Source organism: Athene noctua, chromosome 35, assembly GCF_965140245.1.
Source record: "Athene noctua chromosome 35, bAthNoc1.hap1.1, whole genome shotgun sequence".
Taxonomy (NCBI): Eukaryota; Metazoa; Chordata; class Aves; order Strigiformes; family Strigidae; genus Athene; species Athene noctua.
Window position 1 is genome coordinate 886870 of NC_134071.1, and position 20315 is coordinate 907184.

Sequence of the window (20315 nt, forward strand, 5' to 3'; positions counted from 1 at the left end):
GGTAGCCACCAGCCCCCCAACTTCCCTCTCACCCCTTCTCCAGATCCAGGTGATCAAAATCAAGACCGAGGACAACCGGGAGACGCGCTCGGCCAAGGACGCGCTGCTGCTCTGGTGCCAGATGAAGACGGCGGGGTGAGCTGGGGGGGGCCCCATCAGCACCCTCCATACCCGGGGGGGGGGCCCATCGGCACCCTGTGACCCGCCCCCCCGCCCCGGTTGTTTCTTTTTTCGCCCCACAGCTACCCCGAGGTGAACATCCAGAACTTCACCACCAGTTGGAGGGACGGGTTGGCCTTCAACGCCCTCATCCACAAGCACAGGTCCGCCGTGGGGCGGAGTTAGGGGGCGGGGGGGGACCCCCAGATGCTTCGCGTTCCCCTCGGCGGGGTGTTGGGGTGTTGGGGGGGGCGGGGCTCGAAGCGGTTCTGTCCCGCCCTCCAGGCCGGACCTCATCGACTTCCACAAGTTGACCAAGTCCAACGCGACCTACAACCTCCAACAAGCCTTCAACACGGCCGAGCAGCAGCTGGGGCTCAGCAAGCTGCTGGACCCCGAGGGTAGGGGCGGGGCGGGGCAGGGCGGGGCGGGAGGGTCCGTCCGTCCGTCCGTCCTCGTGGCGTGGGGTGTCTCCCGTTAATTGCTCCCGCCTTCGTTTTTCCACCTCAAAGGAATTTTGGAGGGCGGGGGGGAGAGGGTCAAGGTTGAGGGAAGGAGCTTGGGTCAAGGTTGGGGGGCGGTGGGGGGGATTTGGGGTGTTGGGGAGGGGTTTTGGGGGGCAAGGGGCGGGGCTCGGGGACCGACGCTTCACCTCCTGCCAGACGTCAACATGGAGGACCCCGACGAGAAGTCCATCATCACCTACGTGGTGTCCTTCTACCACTACTTCTCCAAGATGAAGGCGCTGGCGGTGGAGGGGAAGCGCATCGGGAAGGTGGGTGGGGCCCCACGTCTCGTGGGGCGCCCCTCGTTTGGGCCGGGGGGCGCCCCATTCTTTGATCCGTGGGGTGCCCCAATCCTGGTCCATTGGGTGCCCCATCGTTTGGTCCATGGGGTTCCCCATCCTTTGATCCGTGGGGCGCCCCATACTTCTTCTCCTTGGGGTTCCCCATCCTTGACCCATGGGGTGCCCCAAACTTGGTCCATGGGGTGCCCCATACCTTTTCTTCTTGGGGTTCCCCATCCTTTGATCCGTGGGGCGCCCCAAGCTTTGTCCATTGGGTGCCCCATGATTTGATCCGTGGGGTCCCCCATCCTTTGATCCATGGGGTGCCCCGATCTTTGTCCATGGGGCGCCCCATCGTTTGGTCCATGGGGTGCCCCCATCTTGGTCCATGGGGTGCCCCATGATTTGATCCGTGGGGTTCCCCATCCTTGATCCATGGGGCGCCCCATCCTTTGGTCCCTGGGGTGCCCCAGTCTTGGTCAATGGGGTGCCCCATGATTTGATCCGTGGGGTTCCCCATCCTTTGATCTGTGGGGTGCCCCAATCTTTGTCCATGGGGCGCCCCATGATTTGATCCATGGGGTGCCCCATCCTTTGACCCGTGGGGTTCCCCAATCTTGGCCCTATGGGGCGCCCCATCCTTTTGTCCATGGGGTCCCCCATCCTCCTCTCCCTGGCGCCCCCCATCCTCCTCCACCCCGGCGTTCCCCACCTCCACGCCCTTCCCCACCCACCCCCACCGAGGAGGTCACCCCTTGGCTGCTCAAGAAAAGTCCTTGGGAGACAGGAAGGGGGGTGCCCCCGCCCCGCCCCGCCCCACCCCACCCTCCTCCCGCCAGGTTCTGGACCAGGCCATGGAGATCGCGGCCATCGCGGAGCGGTACGAGGCGCTGGCGGCCGAGCTGCTGGCCTGGATCCGCCACACCATCGCCATCATCGGCAACCAGAGGTTCGCCAACTCCCTCAGCGGGGTCCAGCAGCAGCTCCAGGCCTTCACCGCCTTCTGCACCCTGGAGAAACCCGTCAAGTCAGCACCTCCTCGGGGAGGGGGCGGGAGGGAGGGTTGAGGGGTGACCAACCACCGCGGGGGACCGTATCCTGCCCCGGTGCTGTCGCCCCGCAGGTTCCAGGAGAAGGGGAACCTGGAGGTTCTGCTCTTCACCATCCAGAGCAAACTCCGGGCCACCAACCGCAAACTCTACGTGCCCAGCGAGGGCAAGAGCATCTCCGACGTCAACAAGGTGCTGGTGGGACTCCTCCGTCCTTTGGGGGGGCGGGCTGGAACCCTGAGAAGAAGGGTTGGAGCCTGGGGGGGGTGGGTGGGGGTGTGTCCCCCCCACATCCTCCCTCCCCGTAGGCTTGGACCTGCCTGGAGAAGGCGGAGCACGAGCGGGAGGCGGCGTTGCGCAACGAGCTGATCCGGCAGGAGAAGTTGGAGCTGTTGGCCCAACGCTTCGACCACAAGGTGGTCATGAGGGAGACGTGGCTGAACGAGAACCAGCGCCTGGTCTCGCAGGTGAGGGGCTGGGGGGGACGGGACCCCCCCAGTCGTCGCGCCGGGGAGGGCCGAGAAGGGTCTTCTCCTTGGGCTGGCGGGGCCTCCTGGTTGGCCTCAGCGGGCTCCGTCGTTGCCTCGACGGCATCTCCCGCCAACTTGGCCACCTCAGGACAACTTTGGCTACGACCTGCCGGCGGTGGAGGCCGCCGTGAGGAAGGACGAGGCCATCGAGGCCGGCATCTTGGCGGGGGGGAAGCGGGGTCTTCTCCCTGATCGGGGTGGGGGCCTCTTGGGCTGGTGGGACCTCCTGGTTGGCCTCAGCGGGCTCCATCGTTGCCTTGACGGCATCTCCCGCCAACTTGGTCACCTCAGGACAACTTTGGCTACGACCTGCCGGCGGTGGAGGCCGCCATGAAGAAGCACGAGGCCATCGAGGCCGACATCTCCTCCTACCAAGAGCGCATCCAGGTGGTGGTGGAGCTGGCCCTGGAGATGGAGTCCGAGGGCTACTACGACACCAAACGCATCAGCGCCCAGAAGGACAACATCCTCCGGCAGTGGGGGCTCTTGACCGAGCTGGTCCGCGCCCGCCGCGCCCGCCTCGAGCAGAACTTGGCCCTCCAGAAGATCTTCCAGGAGATGGTCTACATGATTGATTGGATGGAGGAGATGCAGGTAGGAGCCACGGTGGCCACCGGGCGTCTCCGGGGAGGGGGTGTGGGGGTGGATACGATGGGCCCAGGTGGGAACCTGGTGGTCTTCGGCCTCCGTTTTCCAGGTTCTTCTGGTCTCCAAGGACTTGGGGAAGCATCTTCTGGAGGTTGACGACCTCCTGCAGAAACACGGGCTGCTGGAGGCCGACATCTCCGCCCAGACCGAGCGGGTGCGGGCGCTCAACGCCGCCGCCCTCAAGTTCTCGGAGCTGGAGGGTAACGGAAGAGGCGGGAGGGGTGGGGTGGGCTGGGGTGAGCGCCCCGCCGGGAGGCGCTCGGCCTTGGGAAGGCCTCAACCGAGGTCTTGGGGGTGCTGTAGACCACTGAGAGTTGGTTCTCTTGGACCAGGCTACCAACCCTGCGACCCCCAGATCATCTGCAACCGGGTCAACCACGTCCAGACCTGCCTGGAGGAGCTGGGGGAGCTGGCGGGCAAGAGGCGCAAGGAGTTGGAAGACTCTCGTCAACTTTGGGCCTTCTTCCAGGAGATGGAGGAGGCCGAGGCGTGGATCCGCGAGAAGGAGCAGATCCTGGCCGCCAAGACGTGCGGCCGGGACCTGAGCAGCGTCTTGACCTTGACCAACAAGCACAAGAGTATGCTGGGCGAGCTGGGCAGCCGCCGGGCTCTGCTTCACCAAACCATGAAGAGGGGCGAGCAGATCTTGGCCAAGAAACGCTTCAGCCCCGGCGGGATCCAGGAGAAGATGCGGGAGGTCCGGCTCCGCTGGAAGAAGCTGGAGGAGGTGACGGGGTTGCACCAGCAGCGGCTGCAGGAGGCCCTCAACTTCTTCCAGTTCAGCGCCGAGACGGACGATTTGGTGGCCTGGCTGCAGGACACCTACCGCATCGTGTCCAGCGATGACTTTGGCCACGACGACTACTCCAGCCAAGCTCTTCTCCGGAAGCACCGGGCGGTGGTGGAGGAGGTGGAGAAGCACCGGGCGGCCGTGTTGGCCCTCCGGAAGCAATTGGCTCTTCTGGCGCCCGACCACCGTCAAGGGGTGGACGTGCAGATCCGGGTGGTGGAGGTGGAGCAGCTCTACGGGGAGGTGGCCGAGGTGGCCGTGCTGCGGCAGCAATGGCTGCAGGACGCCTTGGCCGTCTACAGGATGTTCAGCGAGGTCCACGCCTGCGAGGTCTGGGTGGACGAGAAGGAGCAGTGGTTGGAGAAGATGGAGGTGCCGGAGGAGCTCGATGAGGTCGAGGTGGTCCAACATCGGTGGGTGTGGCGGGCGAGGGGGGGCGGTTCCCGGGCCCCTCGGCCCGTCGGGGACCCCGCGGCCCCCCACCAACCGTCTTCTCGCCAGGTTTGAGAGCCTGGACCAGGAGATGAACAGCGTCATGGGACGGATCTTGGATGTCAACCAGGTGGTGCAGCAGTTGGTGGACGGGGGCCACCCCAGCTCGGAGGAGGTCCGCTCCTGCCAGGACCACCTCAACAGCAGGTACGGGCGTGGGGAGGGGGCCAAGCCCATCCTGGGGGTCCACCACGCCCGAGCCGGGCCTCATCCTGCCCGGGGGTGAGAGGAACCAGCCGTGGGGCCGGTTGGAGACCCCAACGTTGGGGTTCTCCACCCTGGTGGGACGCCCCCGGGGGGTCCAGCTCCCCGTCACCACCCCCCAAGCCCACCCCAAGCGTTGGCGACGGCCAAGGCGGCAGCGCCGGTGCAAGGCTCCACGCCGGTCTCGCCCCACGTCCAGGTGGAACCGCGTGGTGGAGCTGGTGGAGCGGAAGAAAAATCAACTCAGCTCCGTCCTGAAGATCCAGAACTACCTGCTGGAGTGCGGCGAGATGAAGGCGCAGGTGCGGGAGAAGAGAAAAGCCATCGAAGCCACCCAATCGGGCGGCGGCGACCTGGGCGGCGTCTTGGCCTTGCAGCGCCGCCTCTCCACCATGGAGGCCGCTCTGGTGGTCTTGGAACCTCGGCTGGTGGAGCTTCAACAGGAAGGGGAAGCGTTGGCCGCCTCCCACCCCGGGCGAGCCCTGGAGATCCTGTTGCCCTTCGAGCAGATCAGCGAAGAGTGGGAGGCCCTAAAACGGGCGCTGCAGGGTTGCGAGGACACCCTGACCGTCGCCGGGCGCCTCCAGCAATTCATCCAAGACTTGGACAATTTTTTGGGTTGGTTGGTGAAGACTCAAGCGGCCGTGGCCTCCGAGGAGATGCCGGATAATTTAACGGACGCCGAGAGGTTGCTGAACGACCACGCGGCCCTCAAGGAGGAGATCAACGGCTACGAGGAGGACTACGCCAAGATCCAAGCGGCCAGCGACCTCCTGGCCCTGGAGGAGGCGGAGGTGCCCTCCCTCTCGCTGCAGCAGTGGCTGCACAAGCTGGACGCGGGCTGGGGCAAGCTGCTGCAGAGCTGGGAGACGCGCCGGGACGCGCTGGCGCAGGCTCACGTCTTCCACCTCTTCCTCCGCGACGTCCAACAGTGCGAGAAGAACCTCTGCGACCAGGTGGAGGCGGGCGGGGAGGGCCGAAGGGGGCGGGCGGGGCGGGAGAAGGTTTTTGGGGGGGCAAGGGGAGGGCGAAGCGACGTGACCGAGGCCGAAAGGGGAAGCCGAAGGGTGACGTTTTGCCTCCCGCCAGGAGTCGGCCTTGGCGCACGCCGAGTTGCCGGCCGCGGTGGAGGGGGTGGCGGCGGCCATCAAGAAGCACAAGGACTTCACCACCACGCTGGAGCTCAACCTGCAGAAGGTCCACGGGGTCCTCCAGGCCGGCGAGAGCCTCCGGCGTCAGGGCAACCTCTACGGCGACCGCGTGGCCGAGGCCGTGGAGGGGCTCCGAGCCAAGTAGGTGCCACCGCGACCCCCCCCCCCAGCCCGACCCCGACGTCCCTCGGCCCAGCGACGGGGCCGGGCGCCGCCTCCTCGCCACGCGCTGCCTCAGTTTCCCCTCTCGGGTTAATTCGCTTTGTGGGGGGGGGCGTGGGGGTTAATGAGGCGCTTCGTTAAGGTGCCGTGTAGGGTGGCGGGGTCAGCGCTGAGCTGGGGGGGTGTGTGTGTGTGTGTGTCCCCCCCTCGCCCACCCTTACACCAGGAGCCACCACAACTACCAGCTGGCCCAGGAGCGGACGCGGCGGCTCGAGGATCAGCTCGACCTGCAGCGGTTCCTCCAGGAGTGCCGCGAGGTAGGACGGGCCCCCCCCGAAAAAAAAAAATAATTCGCCGTGGGGGGGTGTGGGAGTGGTGAGGGCCATGCGGGGCGTCTAAATTCGGGGGGGGGGGGAGCGTCGGGGTCACCCCGCCGGCGTCGCCGCGTCCGGATGGCGTCACCTGCGGTTTAAAGGAGAATGTGGGGGGGTTCGGGGGGGGGTGTTTTCTTGCCCCCCCCCTAAAAAAATAAAATAAAATAAAATAAAATAATTTTTTTTTTTTTTCCTCAGGATTTGGGCCGGTGGCCCCGTGGCTACCGATTCGGGCGGGCGGGAGGTTTGGCCCCGGGTGGAATTTTTTTTATTTTTTTTTTTAATTTTTTTTTGAATTTTTTTTTTTTTTTTTTTTCCGCTGGCGCAGAACCGGGGATCCGGCCTCCGCGCTCCGCCCGGCGGCTTGCTGCAAAGGCTCTGCGGCACCGCGCCAATGCCGGCAGCCTCCTCTTCCTCACCACCCTCCTCATCCTCATCCTCATCCTCGTCCCCCTCCCCGACACCGTAGAGCGACCACAGGCCCAACACCCCCCCCCCCCCCCCATCATCATCATCATCATCATCTCCATCCCTCCTCCGCGGGAGGGGGGCGGTTGATAAACCTCACCCCGCTGACGAAAAAAAAAAATAAAATTAATATTTTTTATTATTTTTTTTAATTAAAAAAATATATAACTAGCTGGATGACTGGATCCGGGAGAAGGTGCTGATGGCGGGGGACCCCTCCCGGGACCCCCCCCCTCGCCCCCCCAAGCCATGGCTGAAGCACCAGGCGTTTATGGCCGAGCTGGCGCAGAATAAAGAGTGGCTGGAAAAAATCGAGAAGGTAACGGGGGGGGGCGGCGGTTGGAGGGAGAGACGGGGGGGGGGGTCGTCCAAAAAAAAAAAAAAAATTAAAAAAAAAATGAAATCTATAAATACGGGGGGATGACGGGGGGGTCGCGGCGGAGGGATCGGCTTTAACCGGTTCCTCGCCGGTGGGGGGGGGAGTGACGTGGTGGTTGTGGGCCCCCCCCCCCCCCGTCGGCTTTGCTGCATCCCCCCCCCTCACTGCATCCCCCCCCCCGGACCGTTTCGTTGCGTTTTTTTACCGGCTGCGGCCCCGCTCGCTGCATCCCGCCCCCCCCCCCCCCGGCGTTGTGTCCTTCCCCCCCGTTTTCTTGCCCCCCCCCCCCCCCCCCGCATTTTGTGGCACCCCACTTTTGCTGGCAGCCCCCCCCCCCCGAGCATTTTTCCCCGTTGCACCCCCATTTCCCTGCATCGCCCCCCCTTTTTCTGCCCCCCCTTTTCTACCCTCCCTTTTCTACCCTCCCTTTTCTGCCCCCCCTTTCTGCCCCCCCTTTTTCTACCCCCCTTTTTTCTACCCCCCTTTCTGCCCCCCCTTTTTCTACCCCCCTTTTTTCTACCCCCCTTTCTGCCCCCCCTTTTTTGCCCCCCATTTTTCTACCCCCCTCTTTTCTACCCCCCTCTTTTCTGCCCCCTCTTTTCTGCCCCCCCTTTTTGCCCCCCCTTTTTGCCCCCCATTTTTCTACCCTCCTTTTCTGCCCCTCTTTTCTGCCCCCCTTTTCTACCCCCCCTCTTTTCTGCCCCCTCTTTTCTGCCCCCCCTTTTTGCCCCCCCTTTTTGCCCCCCCATTTTTCTACCCCGCTTTTCTGCCCCCCCTTTCTGCCCCCCTTTTCTGCCCCCCCTTCTACCCCCCTTTTTCTACCCTCCTTTTTCTACCCCCCCTTTTTTCTGCCCCTCTTTTCTGCCCCCTCTTTTCTGCCCCCCCTTTCTGCCCCCCCTTTTCTACCCTCCCTTTTCTACCCTCCCCTTTCTGCCCCCCCTTTTTCTACCCCCCTTTTTTCTACCCCCCTTTCTGCCCCCCCTTTTTTGCCCCCCATTTTCTACCCCCCTCTTTTCTACCCCCCTCTTTTCTGCCCCCTCTTTTCTGCCCCCCCTTTTTGCCCCCCCTTTTTGCCCCCCATTTTTCTACCCTCCTTTTCTGCCCCTCTTTTCTGCCCCCTTTTTCTACCCCCCCCTTTTTGCCCCCCCTTTTTGCCCCCCCTTTTTGCCCCCCCATTTTTCTACCCCGCTTTTCTGCCCCCCCTTTTCTGCCCCCCTTTTCTGCCCCCCCTTCTACCCTCCTTTTTCTACCCTCCTTTTTCTACCCCCCCTTTTTTCTGCCCCTCTTTTCTGCCCCCTCTTTTCTGCCCCCCCTTTCTGCCCCCCCTTTTCTACCCCCCTTTTTTCTACCCCGCTTTTCTGCCCCCCCTTTCTACCCCCCCTTTTTTCTACCCCCCTTTTCCTTCCCCACTTCTCCTTCCCCCCTCTCTCTGCCCCCCCTTCCCTTCACCCCCTCTTCCCACACCCCCTTTCCCTCCCCCCCTACCTGCACCCCCTTTTTTTTCCACCCCCCCACCCCATTTTCCTCCCCCCCCCCCAACCTCCGCGCCCCCTCCTCCCTCCGCCAGGGGGCGCCCTCCGCAACGCTCCGAGATCCGCCACTCCCATGGCCAACGCTCTTGGCCTCTTCCTCTTCCTCCAACACCCCCATTCCGGGGGGGTTGATGACGAGGCAGGACCCCCCCCCCATGACCCCTCATGACCTCTCATGACCCCTCATGACCCCCCCGACCCTTTAGGAAGGCGAAGAACTTCTCCTCACCAAACCGGAACTGAGCGGCGCCGTCCGACGCCAACTGGAAGAGTTGCGTCAATGTTGGGTAGAGTTGGAGACCACCAGCCAAGCCCGGAGCCGGCGATTGGCCGAAGCCGCCGCCGCCGAGCGCCTGGCGCGGAGCTACGCCGAGATGGAGGCGCGTGTGGGGCGGCTGGAGGAGCAGCTCGAGAGCGTGGGGGCAGGAGCCGACCTCCGCAGCGTCAGCCGGCAGCTCAAGAGGCTGCAGGTGGGGCCGGGGCCGGGGGGGACACACGGAGGGGTTTGGGGGGTGATGGGAGGTCACCTGGGGGTCGTGGGGGGCAGCAGGTTGTGGGGGGAGAGAGGTTGTGGGGGACGTTGGGTGTTGGGGGGCACCAGGTTGTGGGGGGACGTGGGGTTTGGGGGGACGTTGGGTGTTGTGGGGGTGTTGGGGGGCGGCAGGTTATGGGGGACACCAGGTTGTGGGGGGATGTGGGGTTGGGGGGCAGCAGGTTATGGGGGGAGACCAGATTTTGGGGGACGTTGGGTGTTGGGGGACATTGGGTGTTGGGGGGCACCAGGTTGTGGGGGGACGTGGGGTTTGGGGGGACGTTGGGTGTTGTGGGGGTGTTGGGGGGCACCAGGTTATGGGGGATGTGGGGTTGTGGGGGGACGTTGGGTGTTGTGGGGGTGTTGGGGGGCAGCAGGTTATGGGGAGAGACCAGATTTTGGGGGACGTTGGGTGTTAGGGGACATCGGGTGTTGGGGGGCACCAGGTTGTGGGGGGATGTGGGGTTTTGGGGGGATAATTGGGTGTTATGGGGGTGTTGGGGGGCACCAGGTTGTGGGGGGACGTTGGGGCGTGGTGGGACCCCAGGTTATGGTGAGACCTGAGATTTTGGGGGGACCCCGGATTTTGGGGGCCACCAGCTCGTGGTGGGACACCAGGTGTTGGCGGGAGCCGAGGTTTTGGGGGGACACCAGGTTTTTGGGGGCCACCAGCTTATGATGAGACCCCAGGTTATGGTGGGAGCCGAGGTTCTGGGGGGACACTGGGTGTCGGGGGCCCCCCCCCATGTGCCGGCGGGACCCCGATCCTGCCCCCCAGCTCCAACCGCCCCTCCAGCAGAGGGGAGGGGGGTCCCCAGAGTCCCACCGCGGGGCGTCCCCCCCGTGTGTGTGTGTGTCCCCCCCCTGCAGACGATGGAGTCGCAGGTGGAGGAGTGGTCCAGGGAGGTGGGCGAGCTGCAGGCGGCGGGGGGGCCGGGGGGGGGCGAGCACCCCAGCGCCGTGGGCACCCGCATCGTCCGCCTGATCGAGCCGCTCCGCGAGCGGCGCCGCCTCCTCTTGGCCTCCAAGGAGCTCCACCAGGTCGGCCATGAGCTGGAGGACGAGGTGGTGAGTCGCCGGGGCGGGGAGGGGGCGCTCGGGGTCAAGGTCAAGGGCGGGAGGATGACTCTGAGGTCCATCCCGCCCTCCCCGGCGCCAAGCTGTGGGTCCAGGACCGCTTGCCCTTGGCCACGCTGAAGGACCACGGCACCAACCTCCAGACGGTCCAACAGTTCATCAAGAAGAACCAGGTCGGGCGGCGCCGCCACGGAGCGCGGGGACGCGTCGCTCGGCGCGGGGACGCCCCCACGCAGGAAAACCGACACCCCCCCGCCAACTTTCGCGCCCCGTTTCGCCCCGCCAGAACCTCCGCCGGGAGATCCAGGCGCACCGTCCTCGCGTGGACGAGGTGTTGGAACGCGCCGGCGCGGTGGCGTCCCTCAAGAGCCCCGAGGCCGAGGGGGTCCGCGGGTTGTCGGAGCGTTTGGGGGCGCTGTGGGCGGAGCTTCAGGAGCAGGCGGAGCGCCGGCAGCAGAGCCTCGACGCCGCCTTCCAGCTGGAGCAGTACTACTTCGACGTGGCCGAGGTGGAGTCGTGGTTGGGCGAGCAGGAGCTGCTCCTGATGAGCGAGGAGAAGGGGAAGGTGCTGAAGGAGGTGGCTTGAGGTTGGGGTGGTAGAAGTTGGAGACGACCCCGATCTAGACGCGCGCCTCCACGCCCCGCTTTTTTCCGGCTCCGAAAAAAAAAACAACAACAAAAAAAAAAACAAAACCAAACTTTGTGTCCGTGTGTGTGTCCCCCCCCCAAGGACGAGCAGAGCACCCTCCAGCTCCTCAAGAAGCACCTGCTGACGGAGCAAACGGTGGACAACTACGAGGAGACCGTCGCCCAACTCTCCCGCCAGTGCCGCGCTCTGCTCGAGCTCGGCCACCCGCAAAGGTGGGCGCCGATCCCACCCCGCTCGCCCCAAAAAAAAAAAAAAAACCACCCGAAAAGCACCGTTTCCCCCCCCACCCCGAAAAACCAAAAGGAGTTCACCGGGGCGCTGTGTCCCCTTGCCCAGCGAACAGGTCAGCAGGCGGCAGTCGCAGGTTGACCGGCTCTACGTGTCTCTGAAGGACCTGGCGGAGGAGCGCAAGGCCAAGCTGGAGCAGCAGTACTGGCTCTACCAGCTCAACCGCGAGGTGGACGAGCTGGAGCACTGGATCGCCGAGAAGGAGGTGGTGGCCGGCTCGCCCGAGCTGGGGCAGGACTACGAGCACGTGACGGTGAGGGAGGGGCGGGGGGGGGGCCTGGGCGTGGTGGGGCGGTTGGGCTTTTGGGGGTAAGGGGGGGGGGGGGGTGTGGGATGGGCGTTGAGTTAGGGGGAGGGAGGTTTGGGGGACGTTCGGGAGTTGTGTTGGGGGTTCTGGGAATGTTCTGGGGGGGGGGGGGGGGCTGGGTGACATCCGTGGTTCATACGGGGGGTCCTGGGCACAGTTCGGGGTCTGGGAACCATTAATGGTCTGTACTGGGGGTCCTGGGCACCATACGTGGTTCATACGGGGGGTCCTGGGCACAGTTCGGGGTCTGGGAACCATTAATGGTCTGTACTGGGGGTCCTGGGCACCATACGTGGTTCATACGGGGGGTCCTGGGCACAGTTCGGGGTCTGGGAACCATTAATGGTCTGTACTGGGGGTCCTGGGCACCATACGTGGTTCATACAGGGGGTCCTGGGCACAGTTCGGGGTCTGGGAACCATTAATGGTCCAGACTGGGGGTCCTGGGCACCGTTAATGGTCTGTACTGGGGGTCCTGGGCACCATACGTGGTTCATACGGCGGGTCCTGGGCACAATTCAGGGCCTGGGAACCATTAATGGTCTGTACTGGGGGTCCTGGGCACTGTTAATGGTCTGTACTGGGGGTCCTGGGCACCATCCGTGGTCCATACTGGGGGTTCTGGGCACAATTATGGGCCTGGGCATCATTAATGGTGCAGACTGGGGGTCCTGGGCACCATCTATGGTCCATACTGGGGGTTCTGGGCACCATCCATGGTTCATACGGGGGGTCCTGGGCACAATTCGGGGCCTGGGAACCATTAATGGTCCAGACTGGGGGTCCTGGGCACCATTAATGGTCTGTACTGGGGGTCCTGGGCATCATTAATGGTCTGTACTGGGGGTCCTGGGCACCATCCGTGGTTCATACTGGGGGTTCTGGGCAAAATTCTGGGCCTGGGCATCATTAATGGTCCATACTGGGGGTCCTGGGCAAAATTCTGGGCCTGGGCACCATTAATGGTCCATACTGGGGGTCCTGGGCAAAATTCTGGGCCTGGGCACCATTAATGGTCCATACTGGGGGTCCTGGGCCCATCCTGGACCTGGGCACCATCCCTGATTCCTACTGGTGGTCCCGGGCCCACCCTTGCCCCGTCCTGGTGGTGCTGGCCGCCGCCCCTCCCGGCGCAGCGCCCTGCCCCTCCCTCACCCTCGCCCGTCCCTGCCCCTCCCAGTTGCTCCAGGAGAAGTTCCTGGAGTTCGCCAGCGAGACGGGCAGCGTCGGGCAGGAGCGAATCGCCGCCGTCAACCAGATGGTGGACGAGCTGATCGACTACGGCCACGCCGACGCCGCCACCATCGCCGAGTGGAAGGACGGCGTCAACGAGGCCTGGGCCGACCTCCTGGAGCTGATGGAGACGCGGGCGCAGATGTTGGCGGCCTCGCACGAGCTCCACAAGTTCTTCAACGACTGCAAAGAGGTTTTGGGGCAAATCGAGGAGAAAAGGCAACGTTTGCCCGAGCTGGCGGCCCGCGAGGGCAGGACGTCGGCCGGCGCCTTGCAAAGGGCCTTGGGAGCCTTCGAGCACGACGTGGAGGTGTTGGTGACCCAAGTGCGGCAGCTGCAGGAGGGGGCGGCCCAGCTGAGGACCCTCTACGCCGGGGACAACGCGGAGGCCATCGCCGGGCGGGAGCAGGAGGTGCTGAGGGCGTGGAAGGAGCTGCTGGCCGCCTGCGAGGAGTGCCGGCTGCACGTGGCCAGCGTGGCCGACAAGATCCGCTTCGTGGGAGCCGTCAGGGACCTCCTGGCCTGGATGGACGCGGTCCTCTGCCAGATCGGCGCCGGGGAGAGGCCCAGGTAGCGGCGGCCGCCGCCCTGGGGCTGATGTTGGAACCCGCCCCCGAAAAAAAAACAAAACACGCGGCCTGGGCCCTCACGGGGACCCGTGGCCTGGCCCACGCGTGGAGCCAAGGACCCGCGTCCTCTCCCACCCCGAGGACCCACGTCCCGGCCCCTCGCGAGGTCCCGCGTCCTCTCCCACCCCGAGGACCCACGTCCCGGCCCCTCGCGAGGTCCCGCGTCCTCTCCCACCCCGAGGACCCACGTCCCGGCCCCTCGCGAGGTCCCACGTCTTCTCCCACCCATAAACCCAAGAAATTCCGTCCTGCCCCATCCCAAGGTCCCACGTCCCGTCGGATCCCGGGGACCCACATTGCGTCCCACCCCGTGGTGTGCGTTTGTGTGTGGGGAGGGTCTGCGCGTGCCCCCCCCAGCCCCCCATCGTCCCTCCTAGGGACGTGTCCTCGGTGGAGCTGCTGATGAACGACCACCAAGGCCTCAAGAGCGAGATCGAAGCCCGCGGCAAGAACATCGCCGCCTGCCTGGAGCTGGGCAAGACCCTCATCCTCAGCAAGAGCCCCGCGGCCGACGAGGTGCTGGGGGGGGGGCAATAATTAACGGATTGGGCGAGGTTGTCATTACTGGGGGGGTCCCAGCCCACCTCCTCTTTCCGCCGCAGATCAAAGCCCACGTGGAGAAGCTGCTGGCGAAGAAGAAGGAGCTGCTGGAGAAGTGGGACAAGCACTGGGAGTGGCTGCAGCAGAGTGAGCCCGGTTGTTTGGTTGATTTTTTTTTTTTCGGGGGGGGGAGGACGGGGCGGTTGATCTGAGGGAGGGTTCTCGACCGTCCGTCCGTCCGCCAGCGCTGGAGGTGCACCAGTTCGCGCAGGAGGCGGTGGTGGCCGACGCGTGGCTGACGGCGCAGGAGCCGCTGCTGCGGAGCCAGGAGCTGGGCAGCAGCGTGGCGGAGGTGGAGCAGCTCCTGCGGCGCCACGAGGCCTTCCGCAAGGCGGCGGCGGCCTGGGAGGAGCGGTTCCGCGCCCTGCGGCGCCTCACCACGGTACGGGGGGGACGGGGGCGCGCGCGCACGGACGGGGGCTGCTGCGGCGGTCGGCTCGGCGGCCCCCGCTCCGGGCACCGGGGGGGGACACACGTCTTCATCGCTGTCGCCAACCCCACCCCGTCGCTGTCCCGGTGCCCGGCCTCATCCTCGGCCTCGTTCCCATCTTCATCCCTCCCCGTCTCCATCTTCATCCCTTCCCATCCCATCTTCATCTTCATCCCATCCCATCCCAATCCCCTCCCATCCCATTCCCATCCCATCCCATCTCCATCTTCATCTTCATCCCTTCCCATCTTCATCTTCATCCCATTCCCTTCCCATCCCATCCCATCCCATCTCCATCTTCATCTTCATCCCTTCCCATCCCATCTTCATCTTCATCCCATCCCATCCCAATCCCCTCCCATCCCATTCCCATCCCATCTCCATCTCCATCTTCATCTTCATCCCTTCCCATCTTCATCTCCATCTTCATCCCTTCCCATCCCAATCCCATCCCATCCCATTCCCATCCCATCCCATCCCATCTCCATCTTCATCTTCATCCCTTCCCATCTTCATCTTCATCCCATTCCCTTCCCATCCCATCCCATCTCCATCTCCATCTTCATCTTCATCCCTCCACGTCTCCATCTTCATCCCATCCCATTCCCAATCCCATTCCCATCCCATTCCCATCCCATCCCATTCCCATTCCCATCCCATTCCCATCTTCATCTTCATCCCTCCACGTCTCCATCTTCATCCCATTCCCATCCCATTCCCATCCCATCCCATCCCATTCCTATCACATCCCATTCCCATCACATCCCATTCCCATCACATCCCATTCCCACTCCCATCCCATTCCCATTCCCATCCCATCCCATCTTCATCTTCATCCCATCCCATCCCATCCCATCCCATCTTCATCTTCATCCCTCCACGTCTCCATCTTCATCCCATTCCCATCCCATTCCCATCCCCTCCCATTCCCATTCCCATCCCATCCCATCCCCTCCCATTCCTGCAGATCGAGAAGCTCAAGGCGGAGCAGAACAAGCAGCCGCCGACTCCGCTCCTGAGCCGCAAGTTTTTGGGGGAGCCGCCGGGGGGGTCAGCGCCGCCCCCGGGGGGGTCCGAGCGCCCCGACGGCCGCCGCCCGGAGCCCCGCGTCGCCTACGTGCGCCACGAGCTGCGTCCCGAGCGCCTACAGCCCAAACTCGACCGCGTCCCGGCAACTCCCGCCGATGGGGGTCCCGGGGGGGAACCGGCCCCCCCAGCGGCCGCCGGCGACACCCCGGCGCCCCCCAAAAGCGAGGAGCCCGGGGAGGGCAGGACGGGGCTGCTGGAACGGCGCCGGGAGCGGCGCGAGCGCCGGCTGGAGCGGCAGGAATCCAGCGAGCCGGAGCCGCCGCGGCACGACGGGAAAGGCGGCGGGTGAGCGCGGGGACACGGCGGGGACACGGCGGGGACACACCCCCCCCGACCCCGCCCCGACCCCCCCGCAAATCTCCGCCGACAGCAAAGCCACGTTGGCCGACATCGTGGAGCAGCTGCAGGAGAAGGAGGCGGGGGGCCCCTTGCCCGCTCCGGTGAGTCCATGGTGTCCCCTCGGTGTCCCCTCGGTGTCCCCTCAGTGTCCCCTCGGCTTCTCCTTAGTGTCCCCTCGCTGTTCCCTTGGCGTGACATTGGTGTCCCCTTGGCTTTGTCTTGATGTGCCCTCGTCATCCCCTCAACATGACATTGGTGTCCCCTCGATGTCCCCTCGATGTCCCCTCGATGTCCCCTCGATGTCCCCTTGGCTTCATCTTGATGTCCCCTCATCATCCCTTTGGCATGACATTGGTGTCCCCTTGGTGTCCCCTCATTGTCCCCTCAATGTCCCCTTGGCTTCTTGATGTCCCCTCATCATCCCCTCGACATGACATTGGTGTCCCCTCATTGTCCCCTTGATGTCCCTTCAGTGTCCTCTTGGCTTCATCTTGATGTCCCCTCATCATCCTCTCGACATGACATTGGTGTCCCCTCGGTGTCCCCTCGGTGTCCCCTCAGTGTCCCCTTGACTTCTCCTCGGTGACCCCTTGGCATGACATCGGTGTCCCCTCGGTGTCCCCTCAATGTCCCCTTGCCGCCCCCCCTCGGGCGCCCCCCCAGGACGCCCCTCTCGACGCCCGTGGCCCCCCGCAGCCCCCGCCGCGGGACTCCCCCGCCCGCTTGCCCGCCGGCCCCGAGGGGCTCCCGGAGCGGACGCCGCGACCCGACCGACCCCGCGCCCGCGATCGCCCCAAACCTCGGCGACGGCCGCGACCCAAAGACCCCACCCAGGGCCCGGGGGAGACGCGAAGGTCAAGGTCGGCCCCAGCGCAGGGCAGCGCCCCCCCGCCCCCGCCACCCCCCACCCACACGGTGCAGCACGAGGGCTTCCTCTTCCGCAAGCACGAGCTCGACGGACCCAACAAGAAGGCGTCCAATAGGTCGGTGGGGGACGATGGGGAGGGGCTGCGAGGGAAGGGGGTGCACAGGGGGTGGGGGGCGTCCATCAATGGAGAAGGGTCAACCATGGATTGGAGGGTCAACCGATGGACATCACGCAGCCGGGTTTGGGGGGGTCGGTCAATGGAGGGGTTCCCCAAGGGTTGGAGCTCCATGATGGTTCCCCAAGGGTTGGAGCTCCATGATGAAGGTTCCCCAAGGGTTGGAGCTCCATGATGAAGGTTCCCCAAGGGTTGGAGCTCCATGATGAAGGTTCCCCAAGGGCTGGAGCTCCATGATGGTTCCCCAAGGGCTGGAGCTCCATGATGGTTCCCCAAGGGCTGGAGCTCCATGATGAAGGTTCCCCAAGGGCTGGAGCTCCATGATGGTTCCCCAAGGGCTGGAGCTCCATGATGAAGGTTCCCCAAGGGTTGGAGCTCCATGATGGTTCCCCAAGGGCTGGAGCTCCATGATGAAGGTTCCCCAAGGGTTGGAGCTCCATGATGAAGGTTCCCCAAGGGCTGGAGCTCCATGATGGTTCCCCAAGGGCTGGAGCTCCATGATGAAGGTTCCCCAAGGGCTGGAGCTCCATGAAGGTTCCCCAAGGGTTGGAGCTCCATGATGAAGGTTCCCCAAGGGCTGGAGCTCCATGATGAAGGTTCCCCAAGGGTTGGAGCTCCATGATGGTTCCCCAAGGGCTGGAGCTCCATGATGAAGGTTCCCCAAGGGTTGGAGCTCCATGATGAAGGTTCCCCAAGGGCTGGAGCTCCATGATGAAGGTTCCCCAAGGGTTGGAGCTCCATGATGAAGGTTCCCCAAGGGTTGGAGCTCCATGATGGTTCCCCAAGGGCTGGAGCTCCATGATGAAGGTTCCCCAAGGGTTGGAGCTCCATGATGAAGGTTCCCCAAGGGTTGGAGCTCCATGATGAAGGTTCCCCAAGGGTTGGAGCTCCATGATGGTTCCCCAAGGGCTGGAGCTCCATGATGAAGGTTCCCCAAGGGTTGGAGCTCCATGATGAAGGTTCCCCAAGGGTTGGAGCTCCATGATGGTTCCCCAAGGGCTGGAGCTCCATGATGAAGGTTCCCCAAGGGTTGGAGCTCCATGGTGAAGGTTCCCCAAGGGTTGGAGCTCCATGATGAAGGTTCCCCAAGGGTTGGAGCTCCATGATGAAGGTTCCCCAAGGGTTGGAGCTCCATGATGAAGGTTCCCCAAGGGCTGGAGCTCCATGAAGGTTCCCCAAGGGTTGGAGCTCCATGATGAAGGTTCCCCAAGGGTTGGAGCTCCATGAAGGTTCCCCAAGGGTTGGAGCTCCATGATGAAGGTTCCCCAAGGGTTGGAGCTCCATGAAGGTTCCCCAAGGGTTGGAGCTCCATGATGAAGGTTCCCCAAGTGTTGACGCTCCATGATGAAGGTTCCCCAAGGGTTGGAGCTCCATGATGAAGGTTCCCCAAGGGCTGGAGCTCCATGATGAAGGTTCCCCAAGGGCTGGAGCTCCATGATGAAGGTTCCCCAAGTTTTGTAGCTCCATCACAGCGATCTCTCCCCAACGGCCACAATCTCCACCCACCAATCACCCACCAGTGCTCCCCTCCCCCTCTCTGTGCCCCCCCAACCCCTCCCGCAGGTCCTGGGTGAACCTCTACTGCGTCCTGAGCAAGGGCGACCTGGGCTTCTACAAGGACTCCAAGGGCCACGCGGCCGGCAGCACCCACGGCGGCGAGCCCCTCCTCAACCTCCACCACGCCACCAGCGAGGTGGCCAACGACTACAAGAAGAAGAAGAACGTCTTCAAGCTCAAGTACATCGGGGTGCTCCTGGGGGGGGTGTGGGGGGGTCCCCCGAATCGTTGGGGTGGGGTTGGGGTGGGGGGGCGTTGAGTAGGTCCTTCTCTCGTAGGACCAGCGACGGGAGCGAGTTCCTCTTGCAAGCCAAGGATGAGGTGGGTTGTTGGGTTGTTTGGTTTTTTTTTTTTTTGGGGGGGTGTTTTATTTTGGGGGGGTGTGTCTGACGGTGTGGGGTTGTTTTTTTTTTGGGGGTGTCCCAGGAGGAGATGAGGGGGTGGCTGAGGGCGCTGGCCGCCTGCGCCCAGGAACACGCCGAGGTGGCGCGGTGGAGCCAGGGTCTCCTCACCACCTCCTCCACCGACGAGGGGCTCCCCCGGCGGGACGGCGACCGGCGCCCCAGCACCTCGGCCAGACGCAAGTGACCCCCCCACAGCACCCCCTTTTTTTTTTTTGGGGGGGGGGACACCCCCCCCCCCCCAAACACTCCTCCCTTCCTTTCCCTGCCACCTCCCATTGGGATGAGGACCCGGGGCGGGGGGGGGGGGGGGGAAGACACCCCATGGGGACCCCCCCCCCACTTCGCACCCCATAGGTTGGGGGGGGTGGTGGGGATGGGGGGGGGGATGGGGGGGGCACCCCCGAATCCTAGGGGTGCCCCCCCTCCCCCAAACAATCCTGCGTGCCTCCTAATCATGGGGACCCCAAATCCTGCGTAGACCAAATCCCGGGTGACACCCGCCCCCCCCAAATGGGTGACCCCCCCCCCCCCCCCCGCAAAACGGGTGCCCCCCAATCTAGGGTGCCCCCCCCCTAAATCCAGGCTGCCCCCCCACCCCCTGTCTCCAATCCAGGGTTCCCCCCAAATTCCAGGTGCCTCCAAATCCTGGGTGCCCCCCCCCCCGCCTTTTTTTTTTCCAAATCCTGGGGGGGTGTCGTGTCTCGTTGCCCCCCCCCCCCAACCCTGGGTGGCCCCCCCCCCAAAATTTAGGGTGCCCCCCCCCAATTTTGGGTGCCCCTGGGTTTGGGGAGGGGATCAGTGCCGGGGGGGGGCTGTTGGCTGGGAGGGAACAGCCCCCCCCCCCTTTTCTCCCCCCCCCCCAATTCATCTCCCCCTTCCCTGGGGTCCCCCCCGGCCCCCCCCCGCCATTTTCCCTTGCACAAGCCATAGAACCGGGGGGGGGGGGACCCCAACACCCAGGGGGGGTCCCCGATACCCTGGGGTCCCCCATCACCTCCGGGAGGGGGGGGTGTGTCCCCATCACCCGGGGTTACCCCAAATTTAACACGGGGGGGGGTGTGTGAGAGAGCCATGGGGGGGCCCCCCCCAAAGTCGGGGGAGGGATGTGGGGGGGGGCCCACAGTTTGTATTTAAGATTTTGCCAAAAAAACAGGGAAAGAACCCCAAAATAATAACACCCCCCCCGCCCCCTTCCTAAGCACTTGCCCCCCCACACCCTGGGGACATCCCCCCCCCCCCAAACCTGGGGACCCCCCCCGGGCCCCCCCCCCGGGCCCGAGCGCCGCGCTGTGACTGTATAAATGTAATAAACCCCCCCCGCTGCACCCCCCAGCACCCCAAAAATAAAGGAGCAGGAAGGAGCCCGGGGACCCCCCCCGGCGGCGTGTGTGGGGCTGGGGGGGGAGTCTTGGG

The 20315-nt window shown here is 64.5% G+C and overlaps 1 protein-coding gene across 3 annotated transcripts; it reads left to right on the forward strand.

Moving 5' to 3' along the window:
- Positions 1-44: 44 nt before the first annotated feature.
- SPTBN4 (spectrin beta, non-erythrocytic 4) lies at positions 45-19115 on the forward strand. Of its 3 annotated transcripts, none has more exons than XM_074930739.1 (31): positions 45-135; positions 243-323; positions 445-560; positions 822-934; positions 1786-1973; positions 2070-2187; positions 2304-2462; positions 2817-3119; positions 3223-3373; positions 3506-4376; positions 4465-4602; positions 4859-5615; positions 5749-5951; positions 6199-6289; positions 6987-7133; positions 8932-9195; positions 10128-10325; positions 10418-10507; positions 10621-10899; positions 11065-11195; positions 11320-11524; positions 12759-13381; positions 13818-13956; positions 14043-14127; positions 14226-14422; positions 15438-15844; positions 15930-16032; positions 16595-16881; positions 18505-18678; positions 18777-18819; positions 18925-19115. In XM_074930739.1, the coding sequence occupies exons 1-31, from the start codon at positions 122-124 to the stop codon at positions 19084-19086; spliced, it is 6837 nt and encodes a 2278-aa protein (XP_074786840.1). In that variant the 5' UTR covers positions 45-121; the 3' UTR covers positions 19087-19115. The 3 variants fall into 3 exon arrangements, with proteins under 3 accessions (XP_074786840.1, XP_074786839.1, XP_074786841.1); XM_074930738.1 differs by having other exon boundaries at positions 15930-15999; positions 16562-16881; XM_074930740.1 differs by having other exon boundaries at positions 15930-15999.
- Positions 19116-20315: the final 1200 nt, after the last annotated feature.